At 37.4% G+C, this 25896-nt stretch overlaps 3 protein-coding genes across 5 annotated transcripts in view; all 3 read left to right on the forward strand.

Moving 5' to 3' along the window:
- Positions 1-25896, forward strand: part of LOC306859737 (uncharacterized protein) — a 708874-nt gene that overhangs the window by 251709 nt on the left and 431269 nt on the right. The gene's annotated exons all lie outside the window — the stretch shown is intronic.
- Positions 1151-19013, forward strand: LOC306859454 (alpha-1,3-mannosyl-glycoprotein 4-beta-N-acetylglucosaminyltransferase C-like). Of its 3 annotated transcripts, XR_013783304.1 has the most exons (5): positions 1151-1327; positions 6381-6495; positions 6944-7058; positions 15637-17450; positions 18300-19013. XR_013783304.1 is itself a non-coding variant. In XM_079400478.1 (4 exons), the coding sequence occupies exons 2-4, from the start codon at positions 6394-6396 to the stop codon at positions 16782-16784; spliced, it is 1365 nt and encodes a 454-aa protein (XP_079256604.1). In that variant the 5' UTR covers positions 1151-1327; positions 6381-6393; the 3' UTR covers positions 16785-18037. The 3 variants fall into 3 exon arrangements, 2 of the variants coding, with proteins under 2 accessions (XP_079256604.1, XP_079256603.1); XM_079400478.1 differs by lacking the exon at positions 18300-19013 and having other exon boundaries at positions 15637-18037; XM_079400477.1 differs by lacking the exon at positions 18300-19013 and having other exon boundaries at positions 1250-1327; positions 6384-6495; positions 15637-18037.
- Positions 21338-25606, forward strand: LOC306859455 (mitochondrial glutamate carrier 1-like). The gene is made up of 9 exons (XM_079400479.1): positions 21338-21498; positions 21823-21948; positions 22245-22300; positions 22631-22721; positions 22808-22926; positions 23337-23529; positions 24106-24260; positions 24349-24424; positions 24533-25606. Exons 1-9 carry the CDS (start codon positions 21479-21481, stop codon positions 24690-24692), a joined length of 996 nt encoding a protein of 331 aa, XP_079256605.1. The 5' UTR covers positions 21338-21478; the 3' UTR covers positions 24693-25606.

Here is a 25896-nt window from a genome sequence, read left to right on the forward strand (position 1 = left end):
AAAGCTCAAAATTAGTTTGAAACTCGCTTCCTTAATTCATGACACCATTCATTTTCCCGAGGGTAAGCCCTACAGTCCCAACAACCCAGGGGCGTAGATTACGCACTTTTTCATTGGACAGTTGTGTTCTCGACATGTTGAGGTTTTAATGGAGCAATGTATATAAATGCAGAATGATTTAAAATTCAAAGAGACAAGATATACATGATGTTTACGTTTCCATGGCAATCAGTCACTCGGTTTGTGACGTCACGACATGCCCAGGCTCGCGCCAGCGGTCCCGCGCTGTATCCAGATGAGTTCAAAGCGGCAAGAAACTCTTCACTCCTTTTTTACGAAAAAGTCAAGCAGCGTAAATTGGCATGTGGGATCCGAATAGTGTTGCACAATGTTGAGTCAGTGACTCTTCTTGAATAATTAGCAAGTTTTGATGTTCATTATATGGAGAAAGAAAAAAAAACTGCCTGGACAAACATTTTCAGTGTATTTTTCCGTAACTCTTTTGTAACGTCTTTTATTTTAACACGCATGTATGTTATCAGAACCCTTCAAATAAGAATAAAGATAATGTTGAACTGAGATTTTACAGCGTTTGCAGCACTGTGACATGTTTAACTGCCAAATCTACATGCTGTATTTCAATCAAGTATGCAAGCACCGATCTGATACAGGACCGATCTTCATTTAGGGCTGCTCTGTCATTATCGCACTAATTAATAGTAGGCTATACTGTACATACAACACTCACAAAATACAATCTGAAATATGTAAACAATAGTACCCTTATAAGGACATCTTTGCAACTTATACTCAAAAAGGTGCACATATAGAGTTTATGTACCGTAATGTACAACTATGAAACTTTTTGGGGTAAATAAGGTACAAAGATGTCCTAATGGTACTGTCCCAGTTAAGCTGTTGTATTTCTTTCTTTTTTTCTCTCTTTCTTTCCTTCTGTTTTATAATCATATATAACAATATAATCATAAAGCATATCAAGCAAAAAGGCATGATTAAAAATAAAACCTGTCAATTAGACAAGGCTTAACTGAAAAAAAAAAAACAGGTATAACACTAGACATTCCGTCCCCCCCACTTTTGAAATGATGGCTACGCCCCAACAACCCTATCTGACAAGTTTCATCCAACCATTGCTCGGCTGACATCTAAGAGATAACCACTCCTCATGACAGCAGCGCTCGAGAGTCTGGATAAACGCACAAAACACTTCACTGAAGGGAATGAAGACCGTTTTAAAAGACACTAGGAAGTAAATTAACTCCAGACACGCGGTTTTCTCGATTTATATGCTATAGGTGATATAAAGGTAGGCTGCGTGGATTTACATTTTGCTAGTATATCCCTTATATATATATATCCCTTATATTATCCCTTATACTTTCGATTCGAGTTTTTGACGCTAATATGTGAGTTTCGGACGTTCGAATGGAAAATTTGAACGTTCGAATTTCGAATAATTTTTAAAAACATCTTTGCATTCCGAATTTAAAATTAGGCTAAATTATCATTTTTTGTTTCATTGTTAGAAATAGGCTAAGACAATTAACCAACCCCATATGAAAGAGATTGATTCTACTACTACTACTACTACTACTACTATAATAATAATATACATTATATATATATATATATACTGCGTGTGTGTCTTTTGGTTAGCTTTTAAAGGCTTAAAGCTGGTTAGACTGTTTCTTTCACTTATGCTCTGTGAAACATTATAGAGGCTTTTAAACAAAAATCTGCTCTAACTTGTTTAAATAGCAAATGAGCCTTAAGCAAGCTATCTAACAACCTAAAACCAGTTTTCCTGGTTTACTCTCTTTATGTTGTTCTGTTTGCTTAGACTGCTTGTGGAAATCTACTCAGAAATAACAATACATGCCAAGGTGCATAACCAGGTGTGCTTTCATCCAATGCGAATAGAGAGCATAATGATAATAGCGTTGAGGCAAAGTTCATCAACAGTCAGTCAAGCCTTGTTTTATGCTTATAGTCCATAATGACAAATCCTTTTAAACAAATGATTCTTTCACACTGCCAGTTCCCTGTAACATGTTTTTCCTTTTATATCACTTCCACAGATAACTAAACGCAGGGGTGTGAAGTAACGAATTACAAATACTCACGTTACAGTAATTAAGTCGTTTTTTATCAGTAATTGTACTTTTTTGAGTAGTTTAATAATTGTTACTTTTACTTGAATACATTTTAAGCAGAGGTGGAAAGTAACGAATTACATTTACTCGCGTTACTGTAATTGAGTAGCTTTTTTGTGTATTTCTACTTTTTAAAGTGATTTTTCAAATCTGTACTTTTACTTTTACTTAAGTATATTTTGTTTGAAGTATTGTACTTCGCTACATTTTAAAACACATTAATTACTGAGTAAAAAAATTAAATAAAATCGCTCCGTGGAAACTGCTGCAGTAAATAATGGGCAGGAGAACAAACTGGTGCTAAAATCAGAAGAAAGATGCAGATGGACAGACAGGCGTTAGTGGTGCAGACCAGCTGAAAACCAAGGAAATGAAGTGAACCACTGGCCATATTTATGCTCTATTATGCAATGTAAATTGTGTTTGCCTAGGGAGAGCAAACAGCTTATAAAATCTCGACATAACCCTTCGCAAGCATGTAGAGGTAAATACTTGCATCATTGCATTGGTGGTTAAAATGAAGCTTTGCAAGTTTAGCAAGAGGTTCTGCACAAATTAGCTACAAAGACAGTGGTGCAGGGTGTGTGATATCGTCTGCGACAATATCGTAATTGTTGCTTTAACGATGTGCGATTCAACATTATCAGTATTTAGCCAAAAACCAAACAAAACACTGAATGAATCAACTGTTTAAATGATTCGGTTCAATCACAATGACTCACTTATTAACAGTGACTTGGTGACACCTACTGGCGGTTTTAATTTCGCATTTAAAGTATTTTTTATTTTTTTTAATATAATGTCAGATGAGTTTTCAACATTTTATGTCTTATATATCAAAACATTATTTCTGCCTTTGTTAAATGCATTCATGTCCTGCATTAAACAGTATATAAATATGTCTGAATGCCACTTCAGATGAAGCTTCTGTGTTTTCTCTCCATTGCAAAGAGGAATTTTGTTGATACTGATTTAATTTGCCTGGTAACAGCCCAAATGTCTTATTATTCTAAATAACTGATTCCCTTCATTAAAAACAACTAATTTGAGAATTATAGGCCTATCCCAGTGGTGTCAACTCAGTTCCTGGAGAGCTGCAGCCCTGCTGAGTTTAGTTCCAACCCTGCTCCAACACACATACCATGTAGTTTTCAAATAAACCTAAATGATTAGATTAGCTGGATCAGATGTGTTTAATTGGGATTATATCTATATTGTGTAGGAGTGTGGCCCTTCAGGAACTGAGTTTGATCCCATTTTTGCATCCCTCCCACTATTAAAACGTAACTAAGTAATTTTTACTCTTGAGTAAATTCTAAATGAGCTACTTTTTACTTGAGTAGATTTTTAGACTGGTACTTTTACTTGTACTTAAGTAAAATTTAATTAAGGTAATGGCACTTTTACTTGAGTAAAATATTTTCGTACTCTTTCCACCTCTGATTTTTAGTGATGTATCTGTACTTTTACTCCGCGATTTTCCTCCGTTTGTGGTCGTTACATGATTACTTTAATTTCATTTTAATGCATCAATGTGATTGGATAGAGAGATATTAATCGGTCTCGTGACTTTCGTCAAATCAAATTGTGCATAGAAAACTTTAACCAGCAACTGCTGTTTATCAGGCATGATGATTCTTCAAGCATGAATTCAGTCGCGTCTTCCTCAAATATGTTAAGGTAAATTTCTGCTTATTAAATGTTTTGTATAGATGCTTGCCTATCTACACGGCATGACATTTGGTGTGAGGTGTCGGGTATTGCATTCAGTGGCACGTTTGGTAAATTCCCACTCACTGCGCCGCCTCTCTCTCTCGCGTGCGCTCTGCTGCAGTCACTTGGAGAAGTCGTTGCTGCTTATTGAACTTGTTGACTTTTGATGAGTTTGAGCGCGTGATGCACGCTGTGAAAAAGTGTTGCAAACACTGTAAAACGATTTGAAATAATGTACTCAAATTGAGGACCAATCTGCATATTATTGATTACCCGTGGCGTTAATACACTGCATCTGTGTCAGCGCGTGATGTAATAAAACTGCAGCTCATTAATACACTTTTTTTTTTTTTATTATTATTTTTAGTTTTATTATTCTTTATTGCAAAACGTTAAAACTGGCAGCGTTTTGGAGAGAAATGGGCTCTCACTTGAACCCATATCATGCTGTGTGATGCTGAACTATGAGTTTCTAATGGTGTTTGTATTTGCACTATTCTAAACATTAATATTTTATGTGCAACAACAGCATGCTCTCAGTGGCCTTACACATGATTTTAAATCTATTTTTCAAACTTTATGATTTAAATGGGGATGATTGTAATGAGAACAACTGAATACTGTTTCCATGCCATTTTGATGTGTTTTAAAGAGTTGCTGGATGATAGATATTCTTTATGACCAACACGATCATGTGAATTACAGAATGTACAAGGTTTCTGAAATGTATAAATTGCAGTGTACAGTGTTTATTATGACGGGGTAGAATCCACAGCTCAGTACTCGCTACTCAATACTCATGACTACTTTTAAATAGGCTACTCTTTTACTCTTACTCAAGTAGTTTTTTAGACAAGTACTTGTACTCTACTCACACTACATTTTTGGGAAGGTAATGGTACTTTTACTTGAGTATATTTTTTCAGTACTCTTTCCACCACTGACTACATGTGACCCTGCACCACAAAATCAGTCATAAGGGTCATTTAAAAAAAAAAAAAAATATTTGGCCACACTTTATATTAGGTGGCCTTAACTACTATAAAAAAAAATCTAAATATTGAGAAAATTGCCTTTAAAATTGTCCAAATTAAGTCCTTCGCAATGCATATTACTAATCAGGTTTTGATATATTTACGGTAGGAAATTTACAAAATATACTTAATTTCCATAAAAGAAAATTTGATAATTTTGACCCATAAATTGTATTTTTGACTATTGCTACAAATATTCCCGTGTTGCTTAAGACTGGTTTTGTGGTCCAGGGTCTTCAAATTAAAATAACTCTAAGGACATGTTGTGGATGTGTGTGTGAAGCACATCAATTGTTCATTAAAATAGCAATAACGTTTAGTTAAATCAACTTTCAGACTTATTACAGTCTACGCTACATAAAATGTTTTTGGAAGTCAAAGCAAATAGTGACATTAATTTTTTATTTAAAGCACTTACTGTTAAAATCTATGGAGCAAGGCATTTCGGAGGGGTTAAAGCTGGAAATGTGTAGAGGCAGTTTTTGATAACGCGCTTTTATTAATTGCCCTCTACAAAATCTGTTATTTGAGCTTTAAAGCATGTCTAAATCATCCTTGTGGTGATGCTGCGTTACTAACCAGGCCATTTGGTTATGCGTTACACAGGTACAGTAATTCCTGCAGGGGGAATATTCCATATAAGCATGTTATTGTTTAATCAAGGGAAAGTCACCAGGGGCCTGGCTTTACATGAGCATGATAGGAGAAAGATTGGATATAAAATTAGCAAGCTATTCTGTTCTGAGTGAGTATGCTATGCTTCTCACTGTTCAGTATTAAACAGCTAAGTCTCAGATTCTTGGTAATAAATAAATAATAAAAAAAAACAACCACTCAATTTTACATCCTAATTTGAAATTGGATATTATTGACTGTTCATATTCATTGACATCTATGCTTACGCTCTCTTTGCAACTTGCACTGGATGGCGACTTGCTAGTTTGAGAAGCACTATTCTGCTGCTCTAAATGACAGTGTTGAATGTGTGAGCTGAAATTAATTATTCAAACTGCGTCATGTGAATAATTGAACAATGCAGCTACTGATTAAAGATAAAGGGAAGTCGGACTTGTAATCCGAAGGTTGCGGGTTCGAGTCTCGGGCCGGCAGGGATTGTAGGTGGGGGGAGTGAATGTCCAGCGCTCTCTCCACCCTCAATACCACGACTGAGGTGCCCTTGAGCAAGGCACCGAACCCCCAACTGCTCCCCGGGCGCTGCCCACTGCTCCAGGTGTGTGTTCACGGTGTGTGTGTGTTCACTGCTGTGTGTGTGTGCATGTTGGATGGGTTAAATGCAGAGCACGAATTCCGAGTATGGGTCACCGTACTTGGCAGTATGTCACTTCACTCACTTCATAATCAAACTATTATAAAAACAGCATTTGGAGTTACGAGTGAAGCTCATCATGTGTGTTTAATGTTGGTGGTACAGTATTAAAGCGCCGGTGTGTCTTAACAGAAGAAGGTGTGTGATGAGATGCCATCTGAAACAAGTCTTCCTCCTAGCAGCTGGTCTTCTAATTTTGACCAGGGTCTACATCTACATGCGGAGAGAAGAATCGGGAAACCTCAAGGTATTCGCTTGCGCTAATAGCATGATTATTAAAATATTGAAACTTAAAGGGATAATTAATTAATAGGTTGAGTCAATATTAACAGGGTTTTCATTTGTGGGTGGAGCATCCTTTTAAGAAACTTGTATGTCCTCAGACAATGTTAGTCTCAAACTGTGTTTACCCACATGATAGTGTGGTTCCAACAGCAGTGTCTACCACTGAACTAATCAGCCACATGTTGAACTTCCTGTCATGTTTGTAGTTCTCTACGCTTTCTGAAAAAAGGGTACAAAAGCTGTCACTGCAGTGGCGCCTTTGTACTTTTTTTTTACCACTTAAAGATGCATATCAGTACCTAGATGGTACATATTAGTAGCTTTTGAAGGGGAACACCCCAGTGACTGATGGCCCTTTATTTCCTTTTAGTTGTGAGAAGAATAATAATTATTTTAACTTTTTTCTTCAGGGGTCACTGACCTGGATCTGGGATAAGGAGACTTGGGTGGAAGATCTTAAGGGCCATTACCTGCATTTCGATGTTTCCATTAAGGCCCTGGCAGGAGTCTTCCAGCCGTTCAAGAGTGAGTTATCTATTTACATCTAAATGCATGTAGATCAGTGGTGTCAAACTCTGCTCTAACACACATACCTATAGTTTTCAAATAAGACAGAAGGACTTGATTAGCTGGATCAGCTGCATTTACTAAAGGTTGAAGCTAAACTTTGCAAGGGTTTGGCCCTCCCAGAATTGAGTTTGACACCCTTGATGTAGATGTTTTGTTTAGGTGCACCAGATCTAGAAGATTAAATGCTACAGCATCACTAAAGGAATTGCAATTAAATGTGATGTTCTTTTTTTTTAATGCTGCATAAATAATTATATATAATAATCACATATATGCAGTGCAGCTTATAAGGGTCTTTGCCACTTTTAAACTTATTTATGCACATGTAAATAAAATTGATGTCTTCGGTCATTGCAGGTTGCAAGTTGCATCAATTTGTTTTTGAGTGTGAGACTGCTTCCTGTTTGATCGCCTCTGTCTGGAATTTTCTTAAGAATATATCTTGAATTAGAGGTAAGTATATACAGTACCCTCCAAAAGTATTGGAACAGTAAAGACAAAATTGCTCTGTTGGTTGTGGAGTCAAGAGATTTACAAACATGATTAAAAGATGAATATGAGACAAAACTACAGAATGTCACATTTTATTATTAGCCGTTTCAACACATACATGTTTTACCAAATAAAAAGAACAGCACTTTTAGAGTTCATCCCTCTATCTGATGTGAGCAGAAGTATTGGAGCAGTTGCCTCACAGGTCTTTCTAAGTGATCAGCTGTGTCCTGTTGCATTAATTCTTCAGATATTAAAAGCAGGAAAGGTGTTATATCCATTACTTCTGTATTCTGAATCTTGCATTCGATGATGACCCACACAAACCTGGATGAAGATGTGGGAGCTGACTTTGAGAGAAAAGCAAACAATTTGGATGCTAAAAGAAAAGAGGAAGTCAATTAGAGCTACAGCAAAAACAAAGGGCATGGAGAAATCAAGAGTTTGGAAACCACCAGCAACCAACAACGACCTGATCGGCTGAGAAAACAACAGTAGTTGATGACAGACAAATCATAAAAGCTGTGAAAATTAACCCTAAAAGACGTGTCTGTAAAATCAGCAACAACTTCCAGAAAGCTGGGGTGATGCTCTGACAATCTACTGTCCTCAGGAGACTTTGACACAGAATTACAGATGCTACACAGCAAGATGCAAACCTCTGACCAGCACCAAAAATAGAAAGGCAAGATTAGAGTTTGCAAAAAAGCACAAAGGTGATCCAGAAGAGTTTTGGAACTGTGTTTATGGGCCGATGAGACAAAGATGAACCTTTTATCTAAGTGATTTGAAAGCAAAAATGATGAGAAAAAAGGGAACTGCAATGATCCCAAGCATACAGCCTCATCTGTAAAGCATGGTGGAGGTGGTGTCATGGCATGGGCATGCATGGCTGTCTCTGGAACAGGCCCTCTCAACTTTACTGATGACTTAATGTATGATGACAGTAGCAGAATGAACTTGGAAGGGTACAAAAACATCTTGCCTACAATATTCAAGAAAATGCCACCAGATTCATTGGGAAGTGCTTCATATTGCATCAGGACTATGACCCAAAACACCCTGCCAGTTCAGTCAAGGACTTTATAATGGCAAAGAAATGGAAAGTCTTAGATTGCCCAAGTCAATCTCCAGATTTAAATCCGATTGAACATGAATTTCACCAGCTGGAGAGGAGAGTAAAGGCAGAAACTCCCCAAAACAAGCAACAATTGGAATTGGCTGCATTAAAGGCTGAGAAAAGTATTTCAAAGGATGAGACCAAGAGTCTGGTGATGTCTATGGGTCACAGACTCACTGCTGTGATTGTGTGCAAGGGATCTGCAACTAAATAATAGCTTTTAATCTTTTATATCTGCCTTATGTTCAACTGTCCCAATACTTATGCTCACATCAATGAGTGGGATGAACTCTAAAAGTGCTCTTCTTTTTATTTGGTAAAACATATATGTGTTGAAACGGCTAATAATAAAATGTGACATTCTGTAGTTTTGTCTCATATTCATCTTTTAATCATGTTTGTAAATGTCTTGACTCCACAGCCAACAGAGCAATTTTGTCTTTACTGTTCCAATACTTATGAAGGGCACTGTATATATATATATATATATATATATATATATATATATATATATATATATGAGAGAGAGAGTTCTGGCATGAAACTCTAGTTGGCGCAGTCCGATAGGTCCAACTCAATCTGACCTAATGTCATCATTATCATACGGCTGTGCTGATTGGTTTTCTCCTGTATCAGTAGCCAATGAGCTCACTGCTCAGTATTCAAATACCTGGCTTTCGTTTGCTGTAGCTGTTTGGCAGCGCACTTCAGAAACCCTCCGCCTTCCCCAGCTCCACCTGTATAGATCTGCCACGAGGTGATTCATGTATGCTATATGGGGTTATTCATATGTGTTCTGTGCACAGCAGCAGTATTTCCCACATGCTCATAGCAGCATGTTGTGGGTGTATTGGCAGTAGCAAGTCTCGGTACTTGCTCTGCAGCAGCAGCAGCGTAGCAGATCTATTCTGCCAAGACCAAATACATTACCATTGTCATGTACATTACCATACCAATGCCTCCAAGAGTTGACATGACAGAAATATATATATATATATATATATATATATATTAGGGCCGGGACTCGATTAAAAAAATTAATCTAATTAATTAGAGGCTTTGTAATTAATTAATCGAAATTAATCGCATTTTAATCGCATATAAATATTTGACCTGAGAACAGTGAGAAGTAAGTTTTTTCATATGGATTTTTAAATTTCCCATCCACAGGGCCAACCAAAGCGGTCTCATCAGCTTCTTTGTCCATGTTCACTGTGGTTTGTTTTTGGCTGTTTCTCAATATGCGTTCTTCAGCGATTTTTTTTTATTTTTATTTTTTTTTTTATTTTTATTTTTTATTATGAAAATCAAAAGATTTACAAGCAAAATAGGCTTTAAATGAACAAACTTAAGACATAGAAGCGTTCTTCAGCGATCTTGCGTCCTTGTGTTCTCGTTCTACGTCATCATTAACCGTCGAAGTTCAGTTCCAATTCTCAAGAACGCAAGTACAGAGGATGCATGAAAGTGCCCGGATATGTTCTTGAAACTGAGGATGCATCGAGTGCAGACTTGAGAGAATCGAGCCGTTAGAAATCCCAGAAAACGCTGTGGGCGGCCGGTGTACGGAAGCCTGTAAGCTTTAAAGTCGCTCTCACAAATACTTAACGGCTCTTCAAGTTGAAAGTAAACATTTATCGTTTTGTTTTGGTTCATTTTAATAAAGTTATAAGACCCAGAGAAAGTCTGCATTTTTATTGGCATATTAAAATGAATCTTAACAGTAAAACATATAACGCTGTAAAATAAAACAATACAATTATATGAAAGTAATATCTATAATAGTATGAAATGTTTTAATAAGTTATGACATTTTGTAATATTTATTGTTCATTGGCCGTTTCTTATGCTGAGACTATGCGGTCAGTTAAGCAGGAATGCAGTAACATCTCAATTCTCATAAGTGTGCGTTCTGTGTTCTCGCGTCCTTCCGAGTTCGTTCTTCCAAGGAAGCTTGGCAAGACCGGTCTCCACGAGAACGCAAGTCCGTTCTGCCTAGAACGCTAGTTGGTGCTCCAGTATAATCGGTCCGCTGAAACTCATCCAGTGAGAAACGTTCCGTGGTGCAAAAATAAGTGCGATTAAAATGCGTTAAAAAAATGTAACGCGTTATTTTTGTGTAATTAATTAATCTAAATTAACGCGTTAAAGTCCCGGCCCTAATATATATATATATATATATATATATATATATATATATATATATATATATATATACAGTGTTGTGAAAAAGTGTTGGCCCCCTTCCTCCTTTTTTTTTTTTTTTTGCATGTTTGTTTCAGATCATCAAACAAATTTAAATATTAATCAAAGATAACACAAGTAAACACAACATGCGGTTTTTGAATGAAGTTTTTTATTATGAAGGGAAAACAAAATCCAAACCCATATGGCCCTGTGTGAAAAAGTGCTTGCCCCCTAAACCTAATAACTAGTTGGGCCACTCTTAGCAGCAACAACTGCAATCAAGCGTTTGCGATAACTTGCAGTGAGTCTGTTACAGCGCTGTGGAGGAATTTTGGCCCACTCATCTTGGCAGAATTGTTGTAATTCAGCCACATTGGAGGGTTTGAGCACGAACCGCCTTTTTAAGGTCATGCCACAGCATCTCAATAGGATTCAGGTCAGGACTAGGCTACTCCAAAGTCTTAATTTTGTTTTTCTTCAGCCATTCAGAGGTGGATTTGCTGGTGTGTTTTGGATCGTTGTCCTGCTGCAGAACCCAAGTTCGCTTCAGCTTGAGGTCACGAACAGATGGCCGGACATTGTCCTTCAGGATTTTTTGGTAGACAGCTGAATTCATGGTTCCATTTATCACAGCAAGTCTTCCAGGTCCTGAAGCAGCAAAACAGCCCCAGACCATCACACTACCGCCACCATATTTTACTGTTGCAGACCTGCCAACCTGTACGCATTTTGCGTAGCGGGCACGCATTTTGACCTCAAAGTACGCAGGTACGATTTGTCACTTTAAACTACGCAAAAACCTGGTGACGCCTTTGTGCAGCACAAACCAATCAAGCAACAGCAATGAAAGAGCACTTCGACCAATCAGAGCGCGGGGTTCATTCCCCATCTAGCAAGTGGGATGATTGACAAATGCGTAGACCTATCATTAAAAAGAGACTACAAATAGACAACAAAACAAAATCCCGCTCGGTCTCGTACATTTTTTACTCCCGCCGTCTGATTTCTTAAAAGAGGACAGTACACACGGTACTTACAAGGTAAACGGGTTGGGGTGGATGTGGAAAGTTAAAATATTGAGTTGAGTTAACTTAATCCTCTGGAGTCGACGTGAACGCATTGATATTCTAGACACATTCATATTCAGTCAGATCTGCTGCGGTTTATTAGCTGCACTCACTGAACAGCGTCCTAATGTTAGGGCTTTTAGTCCAAAAAAGCGCACATATTTGGATAAATACTGATATATTTGCACTAGAGATTCGCCCGTGTCTAATAAACCTTAGTATTATTTCTGTATTACAGTCATTCATAAGTTAATAGTTCAGATATAAACACTGATGATCACACATTATTTTGTTTCGTGGGAGAATCGTGATCTCTGTTTGAGACAAAAAAATGTGTGTCGTATGTGACTGAGTGCAGACCTTTGGGAAATATCTAACATGAATAACGTTATCCTAACACAAAGCTAGTTTGCCTATTCACCAGGCATTTAAGTTGGCAAAGTAGTGTAAAGTTATGTGCTCGGTGACAGAAAAGTGTGTGTGTGTTCATGCCTTGCAGCTAAAAACAAAACAAAACATGACATCAGATGAGGACACTGACAGGGAGAGAGAGAGAGCAACAGACCTAAAAAGAAACCAAAAAGAGTCCATGCCCCATAGCAGTTCCTCACAAAATATCATGATATGATACATCCTGATATGATATATCAGGATATATCATATATACCCCCCCAGCAGTTGTTTAGATGTTATTGTGGGGTCTTTTGTGACGTCTTGGATGAGTCGTCGCTGCGCTCTTGGGGTAATTTTGGTCGGCCGGCCACTCCTGGGAAGGTTCACCACTGTTCCATGTTTTCTCCTTTTTTGGATAATGGCTCTCACTGTGGTTCGCTGGAGTCCCAAAGCTGTAGAAATGGCTTTATAACCTTTTCCAGACTGATAGATCTAAATTACTTTCTTTCTCATTCGTTCCTGAATTTCTTTGGATCTCAACATGATGTGTAGCTTTTTTTTTTTTCTTGTGTTATCTTTGCTTAATATTTAAATTTGTTTGATGATCTGAAACATTAAAGTGTGACAAACATGCAAAAAAATCAGGAAGGGGGCCAACACTTTTTCACACCACTGTGTGTATATATATATATATATATATATATATATGTATATTAGGGGTGGAACGATACGTCTATTCGTACTGAACTGTCATGGTCCGGACGTCTCGGTTCGGTGCATGAGGCCTTACAACGAATACAGGCAATTCAGCCCCAATCCAGAAGGGGACGCCCGCAGTAATGCAACGCTGTTTGATAACCGCCAGCAGAAGAACAGCGAATGCCATGAGTTGTGCACCTGAAAACAAAGCCCACTAGACAGTGACCATGTGCTGATTCTGAACGTGTCTCTCACTGACTTCAAAGGCTTGTGCACTCAACTGTTTGTGAAATGGAGCTTTGTGCTCGTGTATCCTACATCTCTCATTCGGCACAAATCCAAATATTCCATAATATTTCCATATTTGCGATTGTAACGTATCTGAATGCTAAACTATTATTTATTATGTAAATTATAGGCTTTGTACTTCAGTCTCCTTCCAACGGTGACACAGAGGCAGGCGCGCTGATGTTTGGTTCACTGTATTTTATTTTGATAAAGTCCCAACTGTGCTGTCAAGTTAGCAATACTGGAACTGATGTGTTGTGTGTGTGTGTGTGTGTGTGTGTGTGCGCTCCGGCGTGATCACTTCCACTATTTCCTTATACCAGCAAAATCAACTTTAAACACTTATTGTCTTATTAATAATTCATCACTGTATAAAGGTATGCTTTTCTTTTTGTACACTCACAATGAAAACAAAACATTGTGCTTTTGTATAACAAACAAAACATATAAGATGTCGCTTTCTGCCATTTCAGTTTCCTTTCTGTGAACAAATTAAGCATGTCACAAAATTAACTGAAACTCAGCATACACAGGCTACGTTACATGTCATAAGTTACATACGTTCCACCAATACGATTTCAAATTAAACAAATAAGATGTGCTTTAACTGCAGACTGTCAGCTTTAATTTGAGGGTATTTACATCCAAATCAGGTGAACGGTGTAGGAATTACAACAGTTTGCATATGTGCCTCCCACTTGTTAAGGGACCAAAAGTAATGGAACAATTGGCTTCTCAGCTGTTCCATGGCCAGGTGTGTGTTATTCCCTCATTATCCCAATTACAATGAGCAGATAAACGGTCCAGAGTTCATTTCAAGTGTGCTATTTGCATTTGGAATCTGTTGCTGTCAAGATGAGATCCAAAGAGCTGTCACTATCAGTGAAGCAAGCCATCATTAGGCTGAAAAAACCAAACAAACCCATCAGAGAGATAGCAAAAACATTAGGCGTGGCCAAAACAACTGTTTGGAACATTCTTAAAAAGAAGGAACGCACCGGTGAGCTCAGCAAGACCAAAAGACCCGGAAGACCACGGAAAACAACTGTGGTGGATGACCGAAGAATTCTTTCCCTGGTGAAGAAAACACCCTGCACAACAGTTGGCCAGATCAAGAACACTCTCCAGGAGGTAGGTGTATGTGTGTCAAAGTCAACAATCAAGAGAAGACTTCACCAGAGTGAATACAGAGGGTTCACCACAAGATGTAAACCATTGGTGAGCCTCAAAAACAGGAAGGCCAGATTAGAGTTTGCCAAACAACATCAAAAAAAGCCTTCACAGTTCTGGAATAACATCCTATGGACAGATTAGACCAAGATCAACTTGTACCAGAGTGATGGGAAGAGTATGGAGAAGGAAAGGAACTGCTCATGATCCTAAGCATACCACCTCATCAGTGAAGCATGGTGGTGGTAGTGTCATGGCGTGGGCATGTATGGCTGCCAATGGAACTGGTTCTCTTGTATTTATTGATGATGTGACTGCTGACAAAAGCAGCAGGATGAATTCTGAAGTGTTTCGGGCAATATTATCTGCTCATATTCAGCCAAATGCTTCAGGACTCACTGGACGGCGCTTCACAGTGCAGATGGACAATGACCCAAAGCATACTGCAAAAGCAACCAAAGAGTTTTTGAAGGGAAAGAAGTGGACTGTTATGCAATGGCCAAGTCAATCACCTGACCTGAATCCGATTGAGCATGCATTTCACTTGCTGAAGACAAAACTGAAGGGAAAATGCCCCAAGAACAAGCAGGAACTGAAGACGGTTGCAGTAGAGGCCTGGCAGAGCATCACCAGGGATGAAACCCAGCGTCTGGTGATGTCTATGCGTTCCAGACTTCAGGCTGTAATTGACTGCAAAGGATTTGCAACCAAGTATTAAAAAGGGAAAGTTTGATTTATGATTATTATTCTGTCCCATTACTTTTGGTCCCTTAACAAGTGGGAGGCACATATGCAAACTGTTGTAATTCCTACACCGTTCACCTGATTTGGATGTAAATACCCTCAAATTAAAGCTGACAGTCTGCAGTTAAAGCACATCTTGTTCGTTTCATTTGAAATCCATTGTGGTGGTGTATAGAGCCAAAAATGTTAGAATTGTGTCGATGTCCCAATATTTATGGACCTGACTGTATGTATGTATGTATGTATGTGTGTATATATATATATAATTTCTCTGTCTCTTTCTCTAAGGCAAAATCTTAGAAATTTGTGAACTCAATGGAAACCCAGAAAATGACTGCATATTCACATCCCTGTTGTTTCATTATTTTTTCAGAGTACCTGACGGTGGGCCTCTCGTCTGTGAAGAGGGAAAAGGGCAGTTATCTTCAGGACACTCTTCAGTCAATCTTCTCTGCCTGCTCAGAGGAAGAGCTGGATCAAATGGTCGTCGTCGTCCTTCTTGCAGACTTCAATGTGAGCTGGATCCAGCAGACATTAGAGAAGATTACAAATGAATTCCACACGCGGCTGTCCAAGGGTCAACTTCTGGTCATCCACGCCAACAAAGACAACTATCCTCCCCTCACAGGACTGAAGAGGAACTTCAATGACGCTCCTGACCGTGTGTCCTTCCGTTCGAAGCAAAATGTGGACTACTCCTATTTGCTCCATTTTAGCAGTAATCTCTCCCAATACTACATCATGCTGGAGGACGACGTGAGCTGTTCGAAGAACTTTCTCACCAGCATGCGTGAGCACATCGATTCTGTGGGCAACTCGAAGTGGGTCACATTGGAATTCTCCAAGTTGGGCTACATCGGAAAACTCTATCAATCCAGAGATCTGCCCATTCTAGCCCGATTCCTTTATAATTTCTACCAAGAGATGCCCTGCGACTTTCTGCTGTCGCATTTTCACAGATTGTTGATGCAGGAAAAAGTCATTAGTTTCCGCCCATCTCTGTTTCAGCACATGGGCATATACTCGTCATTTAGGGGGACGTTCAATCGCCTAAAGGATGAAGACTTTGTTGAAGAAGTTGCCGATAACCCTCCAGCAAACATTAGCACGAATATTGAAACCTATGAGACCAATACTGTCGACAAAGCTTACAGCCAAGGCTTAGAGTATTTCTGGGGTGTATCCCCTATTGGCACAGAAAATTACATTTTAGTGGTCTTTCATGAACCTGTTCTTCTCTCCCGTGTCCAAATAGTAACAGGACTGGATGGGAAAGATGATCTGGGCTATGCTGATGTGGAACTTGGAAAAACGCTGGTTAAAAAGGAGTCGAAGGTGGAGTGCTCCGGATTTGACAAGCTAGGTTCTCTTCAGCAAGGTCAGTTCAATGAACCGGCTGTTCAGAAACTTGTGCCGGCAACCGTGGCATGTTTACGAATCCGAGTCACCGCAGCCCAAACGACATGGGTCGTCGTACGCAGGATCCAGGTCTGGACTGCTAAAGCTGACCAAACCAGATGAAATATTTCTGCTGTGCATTTCTCATCATGACTTCCAAAGGCTTGAATCTTTAAAATAAACACATGCTTTGTAATCTGTACGTGAGGGAATGATGTGGTTTCACTGCATAAAATAATTTGATAAATATTCTTAAAACAAGATATATTTACTTGGGCATACTATATTTTCTTTAGAAAACTATATTTTAGGAAACTAAATTACATTTACATATAAAATATTTTGTTGTTAATAATATGAACTTTTAACAATACCTTGCAAAAAAATTACCAAAGAATGTTTTGAGGTTTTTTATTGATTGAATTATATATATTTTTTTATTTTAATATTTTCTGTTTTCATTTTAGGTAAAGGTTTAGTCATTTTGTTGGGTGTTTTTGTCAATATGTCTGTATAATTTTTTCATCACAATTTAGTTTGATATTTAGTTTTGCTTTGTTTATTTTGTTTCAATTTATTATTATTATTATTATTATTATTAATGGTTTAGTTTTTTAATAAAAGACATGGCCTAGATGTTGTGTAGCTGAGTGGCAAAAGAGGATGCCTAGATTCAAATAGCATTTTACAGCCAAAATACATTATTAAGATTTACAATTCTTGTAAAAATGAGGGATAATTTGTAAATTCCACCCCCTAGAGGTGATGACTTTGAAATACAGCTCCCTAGTTCCATCACGCCAAGCACCAATGAGCGGAAAAGTGCTGATACTAGTTTACACTCACACACACTCACTCACTCACACATTTAAATTAACTTAAGTTTGCTCAGTATTTGGGGAAAAGGATAGATTTTATACCAAAGTGTCATGTTGTATTGAATTTCCTGTGTTTCTGACGATTACATCAGCATTTGTGCTTTACTGAAGCTCACATGCGTGGTATTAACGCTTGTTGACCGCTATATGTTCTCTCTCTCTCACGGACAGACAGTGAGAAAGAGCATCAGAGATAAATGAAAAGCTCAGCATCACAAATAATGGGAATGTGAATATGAGTGTAATCTCTTGTCAGTTCATATTTTTTATTATTAAATTATAATATTTTTCCATAATTTTGTTAAACTGTATACACTACTGTTGTCAATGACAGCCAATTAAACTAGTTTCATGTTTCTCATGCACTCTTTTTTTTCTCACATAGTCAGATGCTTTCAACTCAAATCCATATTTCATGTCCGCTATTGTTAAGAGACAGTGTAATAAGCTGGCTCATTTGCTGTCTATGGTTGTTGTTGCAAAATAAACCACTTCAGGATGCTACTCCACATTGCATTATGGGTCTAATTTTATAAAATCAGTTTGGACGAATGCAAACAACTTATTGATCATGAGCCCAACATCCAGCATGGCAGGAAAACATTTAATCTACCTGAGGGAAGATGTCTTGCACCGTGACTTAAGGCTGTTAAATAGAGAGGGGAACAAATGCATTAATAATAATAATAATAATCTTCTAGCGTAGCCAGGCTATTCTTAAACTTGGACCTCATTACTGAAGTACAAATCCAAGCACCAGAAACACTCTTTCATTAAAATATGCGTTTTCATTCATTCAAAGGCTTTATGGTTGCATTAATATCTTAGTTCAAATCTTTAAGTGCCATTGTTTAAAAAAAATCCTTGATTGACTGACGTTTCATAGTTATGCTTTCAAAATTAAATCTGAAATCAATCTGCACATTCTCCTTTGACCTCTGACCTCGGCTGAAATGTGCTGGCTCTGCTGCTGACTCTCAGAAGATATGGCTGAGGAGGAGACATCATATAAAATAGGGATGGGTCATGTATCCTCGTGACAGTTTTCCCCGGAGCGACCAGCGTGTATCACGTTGCCATCTAGCGTTAACTTCCACGTCTCTAGTTCAACGTGACCAGGTCGACTTGTTGGCAGGATACTGTGAATGTAACTGATTGCACAACCGTATATTGTCCTCCTGGCATCCTCTGAGCACCACAGACAATCTTTCAGTTATAAAGGGCTCAAATGACATCCTAATAAAGCCAACCCCGACACTGTGATTATTGAGGCTGACTGATTCAGTTACAGTCAGCTGGAGTCAATGCTGTGGTCGAGACAAACACACGCCTGACCTCACGCTGAGGCGCTGTCATATTTCACTGCTCGCTCCACCTCAACAATTCAACCGTGTGGCTTTTGTCTTTTTTAACATCAGTTTGAAGGTTTCTTTGAAATGAAGTTGAATATGTTTATTAAAACTGATTGACAGAGAGATGTATGGATGTGAGACTGAATTAGTATCATGTAAATAGTTAAAATAGTAGTGCTTTCATATTCCTATTTTCATTTTACTGCCTGGTTGTTTTTAGTCTGCTATGTGTAAACTGTTCATTTTTTTGACAGGTAATATAAAAAAAATGTGATCAATGATATTATTCAAGTCAGAAGTATTATAGGAATATATATTTAACCTAACAGGCTGATCCATATTTAATATGAATCAACCTGAAAACACATACACAAATATATTTAAGGGTAAAAACGGGTAGAAACAGATTCTTACGGTAATATCAGCAAAATTGCACTTTTTATATCATACATCATCCTATTATTTTACCTTAAGATTTAAAAAATGTTTTTTTTTTCTGATTCAATTCAAGCCAGAATTTTTAACCTTTTTTTTTTTTTTTAGCTGTTAAAATTCTGTTATTTTTATTTGACTTTTACTATTTATTTAGCTTTTTTTAATTTGTTTTGCATTTAATATTTATTGTATTTTCTTTTACCCAAAGATAATTACTTTTCAAAAAATACATTCTTTATTCTAATACAATTCTTTAATGTAAGCCACAAAAGCCTAAATGTATTTTTGTATGTTTCTTAAGCTTTTAAAAGATATTTGAGAATAATTAAACATTGCACTGTGTATGTTATACACTTTACATGTAATGTGAGTCATAAAAAGAACAATGTGTACAAGCTGCTCAAAAATAATTACATTCATACAACTTTATAATTCACCTATACATGGCGCATAGTTTTCAGATATAAATCACAAGCATAAAATGATTCGTTCTGAATCAATAGTACTTTCAGTACTTCCTTCTTGTAACATTATATTATCTTTATAACAACTTGAATTAATAACATTAACAAACATAGCTTAATGCTTCTTGAATGTACATCCAAAAATACAGTAAAAAGTGCAGTCATTGCCTTAAGGAACTCTTGTAACGGTAAGCTAATGTAGTCAGGTTTATTCTCTCATATAATTAAACAAATAATATACTGTGTTTTAAATAAACTCAGTTTATTAAAATCATGAAGCATAATGAATTTATATATACGTGTACATAAATATTTCAGAGAAATCCTTTTAATAAAAAATATACACTGTATATATTACTACATAATAAACAATAGTAAAGAGTATAAATACATAATAATAATTAGTAAGACGTATAAAAATACTATTTAGCTTTATATTAGATTAAGTATATTACATATGTAAATATAAGTATATTACTATAATATTTTAAATATATGATTCAGAAAGGATGCAGATTTCCTTCTGATTACTTCAGTCAACATTTCTAAAAGTTTTGTGCATGCACTATAGCCTAAATTTGATAGAATGTATGTTTTCACTAATATGAATGTTTAGTGTAACAGTCCCATTTTACCCACATTCAGATATTTCACCTACTTAATATGGTGCAAGTACATTCATTGTATGTTTACAAATAAAACAAATTTTTGATCTCTAATATGTACATTAAAGGGAGTGTACCATGGGGAGTCAACATCTATCATTTAAATCTATAAAGTATTATGTTGACTTTCATTTCTAGTGGTTTATGGAATATTTATTACCGGACGGGCACAATGATATTTGAGAGAATCGATATATAATATTTCAGTGGCCATCCAGGAACAGTAACCTTCTATTTAGATCAGTGCTATTTATATTTATATATACTATTATATTAGCATTTATAAAAATGTACCTGTTTCTGGTTGAAATACGATCACTGTTCCTTTATGGTTTTACAACAAGTAACAGAAACTGTGCTTCATGATGAGGCCACAATAGTAGAACAAAACCACAATCACAGTCAAGTGAACGATTCAAATCATTGTTTTATGGAGATCACATAAATGAAAGTTAAAGTTTTAAAAGAAATTATTGCACAATAAATATATGTTAACATTTTTGCACAATAAAAGATAAAGTATATAAAATAAAATCAACTTAAACATGTGACTTTTCACATACTTCTTAATAAACGTTTTTGCAGCAGTGAAGCAGATACTTAAAAAAAAGTAGTAAATTCATAAAGAAAATAATTATTTAGAGTCATTCATGTAGAACATTTTATTTGTGTAAAAGTCTGTTTAGGAAGAAATCCAACATTCTTTAAAAATTTAAAAAATGTCTTTTTTTTTTTTTTTTCGAAGACTTAATCTAAAACTTATTAATGCATTTAAATGTACTCATCTAAAATCCTTAAACACGCATACAAGTGTGCATGCAGTAGTGTGTCTCATTGCATGCTTACTGTAAGAAGATCCTGCTCCTCTGATTGGCTGTGCAGAGACATACGGCGAGGGAGTGAACAACCGGTATTGCCGGAGGCTTCTGGGAGGGGTTACCGTATATAACCCCTCTGCTGCTTTGCACAGTGACTGCGCCTCTGTCTACCTCAGTCCTCAGACCAAACCACAAACCTCTCACCATGGCTCAACAACCAATCAGGTATGAACCAGAACCACTGTTTGCTGTGTTCTGTAGTCAGTAAAAACCCTTTTGATGCTGCTGTATTGTTTATCAGTTTAACTCTTATACACACTGGGACTGTGGTATATTGACTGGGAAGTGTTGCAGTTAAATGAATGTGTCAACCTGACATTGCCTTGCTTCTTTTGACCTTTTCTTCTATAACTTCAAAGCAATGCCTTGATTTTGTATCATTGTTAAATGGAGGAACTGGTTAGGAGTGAATGAATTCATTAGGAATACAATGACGATGATTTTTTTAGGTATTGATTCATTCATTTGCTCTCTTATGTGTCTCCCAAGCCTCCCTGCCAAACTCATCAATGGTGGAGTTGCTGGACTGGTGGGTGTTACCTGTGTGTTTCCTATAGATCTTGCCAAGACAAGACTCCAGAACCAAAGAGGAAGCCAACGGGTTTACAAAAACATGTATGCTTGCATTCCACATTTGTAAAATTGAGTAGATGTTAATTAAAATGAAAAGCAAAAAAAAGACTCACTTTAAACCCTATACTGAACACTTGTAAGTACACTCAACCATAAACAAGACAGCATTTTCTTAGAAAGAGAGTTCCTGGGAGTAAGTGAGATAATGACCTGTCATGGAGGCCTGAAACTTGTTTTTCTTTCTCAGAAAACTATGGATTAGTGAAAAGGGTGCGGCTCATTCAGTATTCATTCTATAGATTTAACACAGTTTAATAATATATTATTATTTTGATTAGGATGGACTGTCTGATAAAGACCGTTCGATCCGAGGGATACTTTGGAATGTACAGAGGTGAGTAGTTTTAGCAATTTGACAGATTTGACCTTGACCTTCCTAAAGCCCCTGAGGACATCTTCATGATGCAACATAATTTGCATGTCAGCACTTTAGAGCATTTATATACTAGCGAGAGACGCTGATCCGAAGCATCTTGACTAAAATGGGTGTTGGTTCCTATGACTTTTAGATATTTGATATAGTTTGCAATGTTCTACATTTGCAAACAAATCTTAAAAATGTTCTTTATTGTATTGATTCCGTGTCAGGAAAAATGAGATGATCCCAAAACTTCGAACATACCAAAAGTTTTCATAGATCAACTGATAAGTTTTTGTCCTACAGGGGCAGCAGTCAACCTGACACTGGTGACTCCTGAGAAGGCCATTAAACTGGCCGCCAATGATTTCTTCCGTCAACGGCTCAGTAGGGGAGAGTATGTTCCCTCCACCTCTATCAATAAATTGTATAATACGCAATAATTGTTAAATAAGAGTTGAATGATCCTCACCTGTGTTTCAGACTCAAGCTGAGCGTGTTTCAGGAAATGTTGGCTGGATGTGGGGCAGGGATGTGTCAGGTCATTGTCACAACCCCGATGGAAATGCTCAAGATCCAGCTTCAGGATGCAGGACGACTTGGTGAGGCATGATTACTGACCCAGGTTCACCTTCTATCATGATTAATCTACAATTAATCTTCATTATGTAATCAATCATCAAATCAGTAAATATTTCATCCTGTACTTCATGTCTTTCTTGTATTTAAAAAGCTCCCCAACAAACTTTGTATGATTTAAGCCAGTGGTTCTCAACTCCAGTACTGGGGACCAAATGCTCTGCAAATTTTAAATGTCTTCCTTATTTAACACACTTGATTAGGAGAGAGCTCCATGAACTGAACTGAGTCTGCCAGATAAGAGAAACATATGAAATGTGCAATAAAATGGTGGGGCCCCAGGATTGGAGTTGGGAACTCTGATTTTGTTGACTTGTAAAGTTTATTTTATGCAGGAAGTAACTTGACAGGCTATGCCAACTTTTACATTCAGTGGCCCAGCAGAGGAAGTTACCCGTGCTCCACACTGTGAAACTTGGAACAGCCAGTCCGGTCCTGAACTGTTCGCACAGTGTGGGTCCCGTGTCTTCAATCAGGAAAGTGTCAGCCATACAGATTGCCCAGGAACTGCTTCGCACAAAGGGCATCCAGGGACTTTACAAAGGACTAGGAGCAACCCTCATGAGGTACGACTCTATCCTTGAAGGTAAATGTTAGGGCAATCCATTCTAAATTCAATCCACTTGCTCAACCTGTGGTTCAAGTACCATATAGATACCAAAAGGAAATGTTGGTGTAAAGCAGGAGTGTCCAATCCTGCTTCTAGAGGGCCACTGTCCTACAGAGTTTGCTCTAACACATCAGCCTGGAAGTTTCTAGTGATCCTGAAGACCTGGTTCAGGTGTGTTTAATTATGGCTGGAGCTATACTCTTCTGGAAGGTGGCCCTCCAGAAGCAGGATTGGACACCCCTGGTGTAGCATGATTGACCCAAGTTGGACTTGCCCCTTCATCAACATCCTGTTGGAACAACATTGGCATCAACAATCCCAATTTTTGAGTCAGGTTATGGCAGAGTTAGAGTTCTGAACAACTTTCTTAATAGCCTATCAATGCCTTCAGATTTTAGGGATAGGTGGGGGGTCAGGGCTGTATTTGTTTGATAGGTACATTCGACAAAGAATGCTGATCCAGGAACGTCCAACTTGGTCAAGTTATCTCTCGAGACGTTAGTAAAACAGACCTTGGGTCTTCTTCTTACAGGGACATCCCTTTCTCTGTGATTTACTTTCCATTGTTTGCCCACATCAACAAGGTGGGAAAGACATCTGAGGATGACAATGTGCCTTTTTACTGGTCTTTTATTTCGGGCTGTGTGGCTGGATGTACAGCGGCTGTGGCAGTCAGTCCTTGTGACGGTGAGTCTTTAAGTTTTGCTGAAGAACACCTATTTGAATAAATGTTAGTGAATTTGCAAAAACTAAAGTTGATCCCATCTCTATCCAGTCGTGAAAACCCGGCTGCAGTCACTCAATAAAAGTGCAAACGAAGACACCTACAATGGTGTGGCAGACTGCATCAGGTAAAGCAACTTGGTTAATGGACATTCTGGGAAAAAGAATCAGTAACCATTAATGCAATTTTTTTTCCTGGCTGTATTAATGATGATCCTGCTCTTTTGTTCCTACAGAAAGATAATGCGCAAAGAAGGGCCAACTGCGTTTCTGAAGGGTGCCGGCTGCAGGGCGCTGGTCATTGCTCCACTCTTCGGAATTGCTCAAGTAGTTTACTTCATCGGTGTTGGGGAGTTTCTCTTAGGACAAACTCCATTCAACCTTTACTCTGTCTAAGCTATGAAACCACCTGAATTAAACTTTAAAGACCAACTCAGCTATGATGCAACTAATTATCTGAGAACCAACCCGCTCTCATGAAAATTTGTAATAATTTGTATGAGATTGCAAAATTATTCAAATCTGGGTCATACAAAAACATATAACCCAAATCTATCATTACAGTAATCTAGAAAACACCTATAAAGGTTAAATGTTTCTATATGAAACAAGTAATGGGACATCATACACTCTCAGAAAAAAATGGTACTAAAGTTGTCACTGGGGTGGTACTCTTTCAAAATTAATATGTACCACTTAAGTACTAATATGTTCTTTTAAGGTACTACTATGCACTCTTTAGGGGTAAGCAAGGTATGAAGACATATACCACCCCAAATCCCCTTTTTTTTTCGGTGAGAGTTCAATTTCACCATCTCACAAACTATTGTGTTGTATAATTGTTAAGAGTGTGTTGAAACAAATGTTTGTTGGAGAAGACTGTTAATAGCTTAGAGTTTAAGTTCATGTCTTTACATGCTACCTATAGCATATTCAACTGGCTTATTCAGGAAGCTATATCATTTCACATGATAACGTTTCTTTTTCTTTCGGAAATGTATGGTCAGAGAAGTCAGGTTTATCCTCAGTGAGGGTACGGTCATGATTCATGCACTCAAAGGGCCAGAAATTTTTATACATATGTCTTCCATTAACAGTTCTGTCCTACCTTTCTTGTGAAGTTTTGTATATGCACAATATAACGGAGGCGCTGCTGATTAATGTGGACATCAGCATGGAGACATACCTATAAGGACATTGTTATACAATATACATGACTCTGAAGAGACACACACAGAGACCGGATGTTTGATTCCTGCTGAAGTGCAGGTTTTACATTCACAGAATTAAAAGACATTCTATTCAACCCAACCTTGTTAAATTGTCATACTTAAGAGTCTGGGTAAACATCTTGAACCATTCCAGAAACTGGGTATTTGAGTGTGGTTCACACTTTGACATGTACTAAACAGAAATATGGAACAAAACTATGTTGTTTGAAACAAGGACCACAACCAAAATATATGTGTGCTTTGTTATTGTTAATTCCACCAGTGTTCCTAATTTTGTTGTTAGTATGTGCAAATACATCTCAAAAGTTTGTTGAAAGTTCTCACCTTTTTTTTTTTTTTAGTGTGGAATGACACAAAATGATGACGAT

The sequence above is a fragment of the Barbus barbus genome, assembly GCF_936440315.1.
Source record: "Barbus barbus genome assembly, chromosome: 40".
NCBI lineage: Eukaryota > Metazoa > Chordata > Actinopteri > Cypriniformes > Cyprinidae > Barbus > Barbus barbus.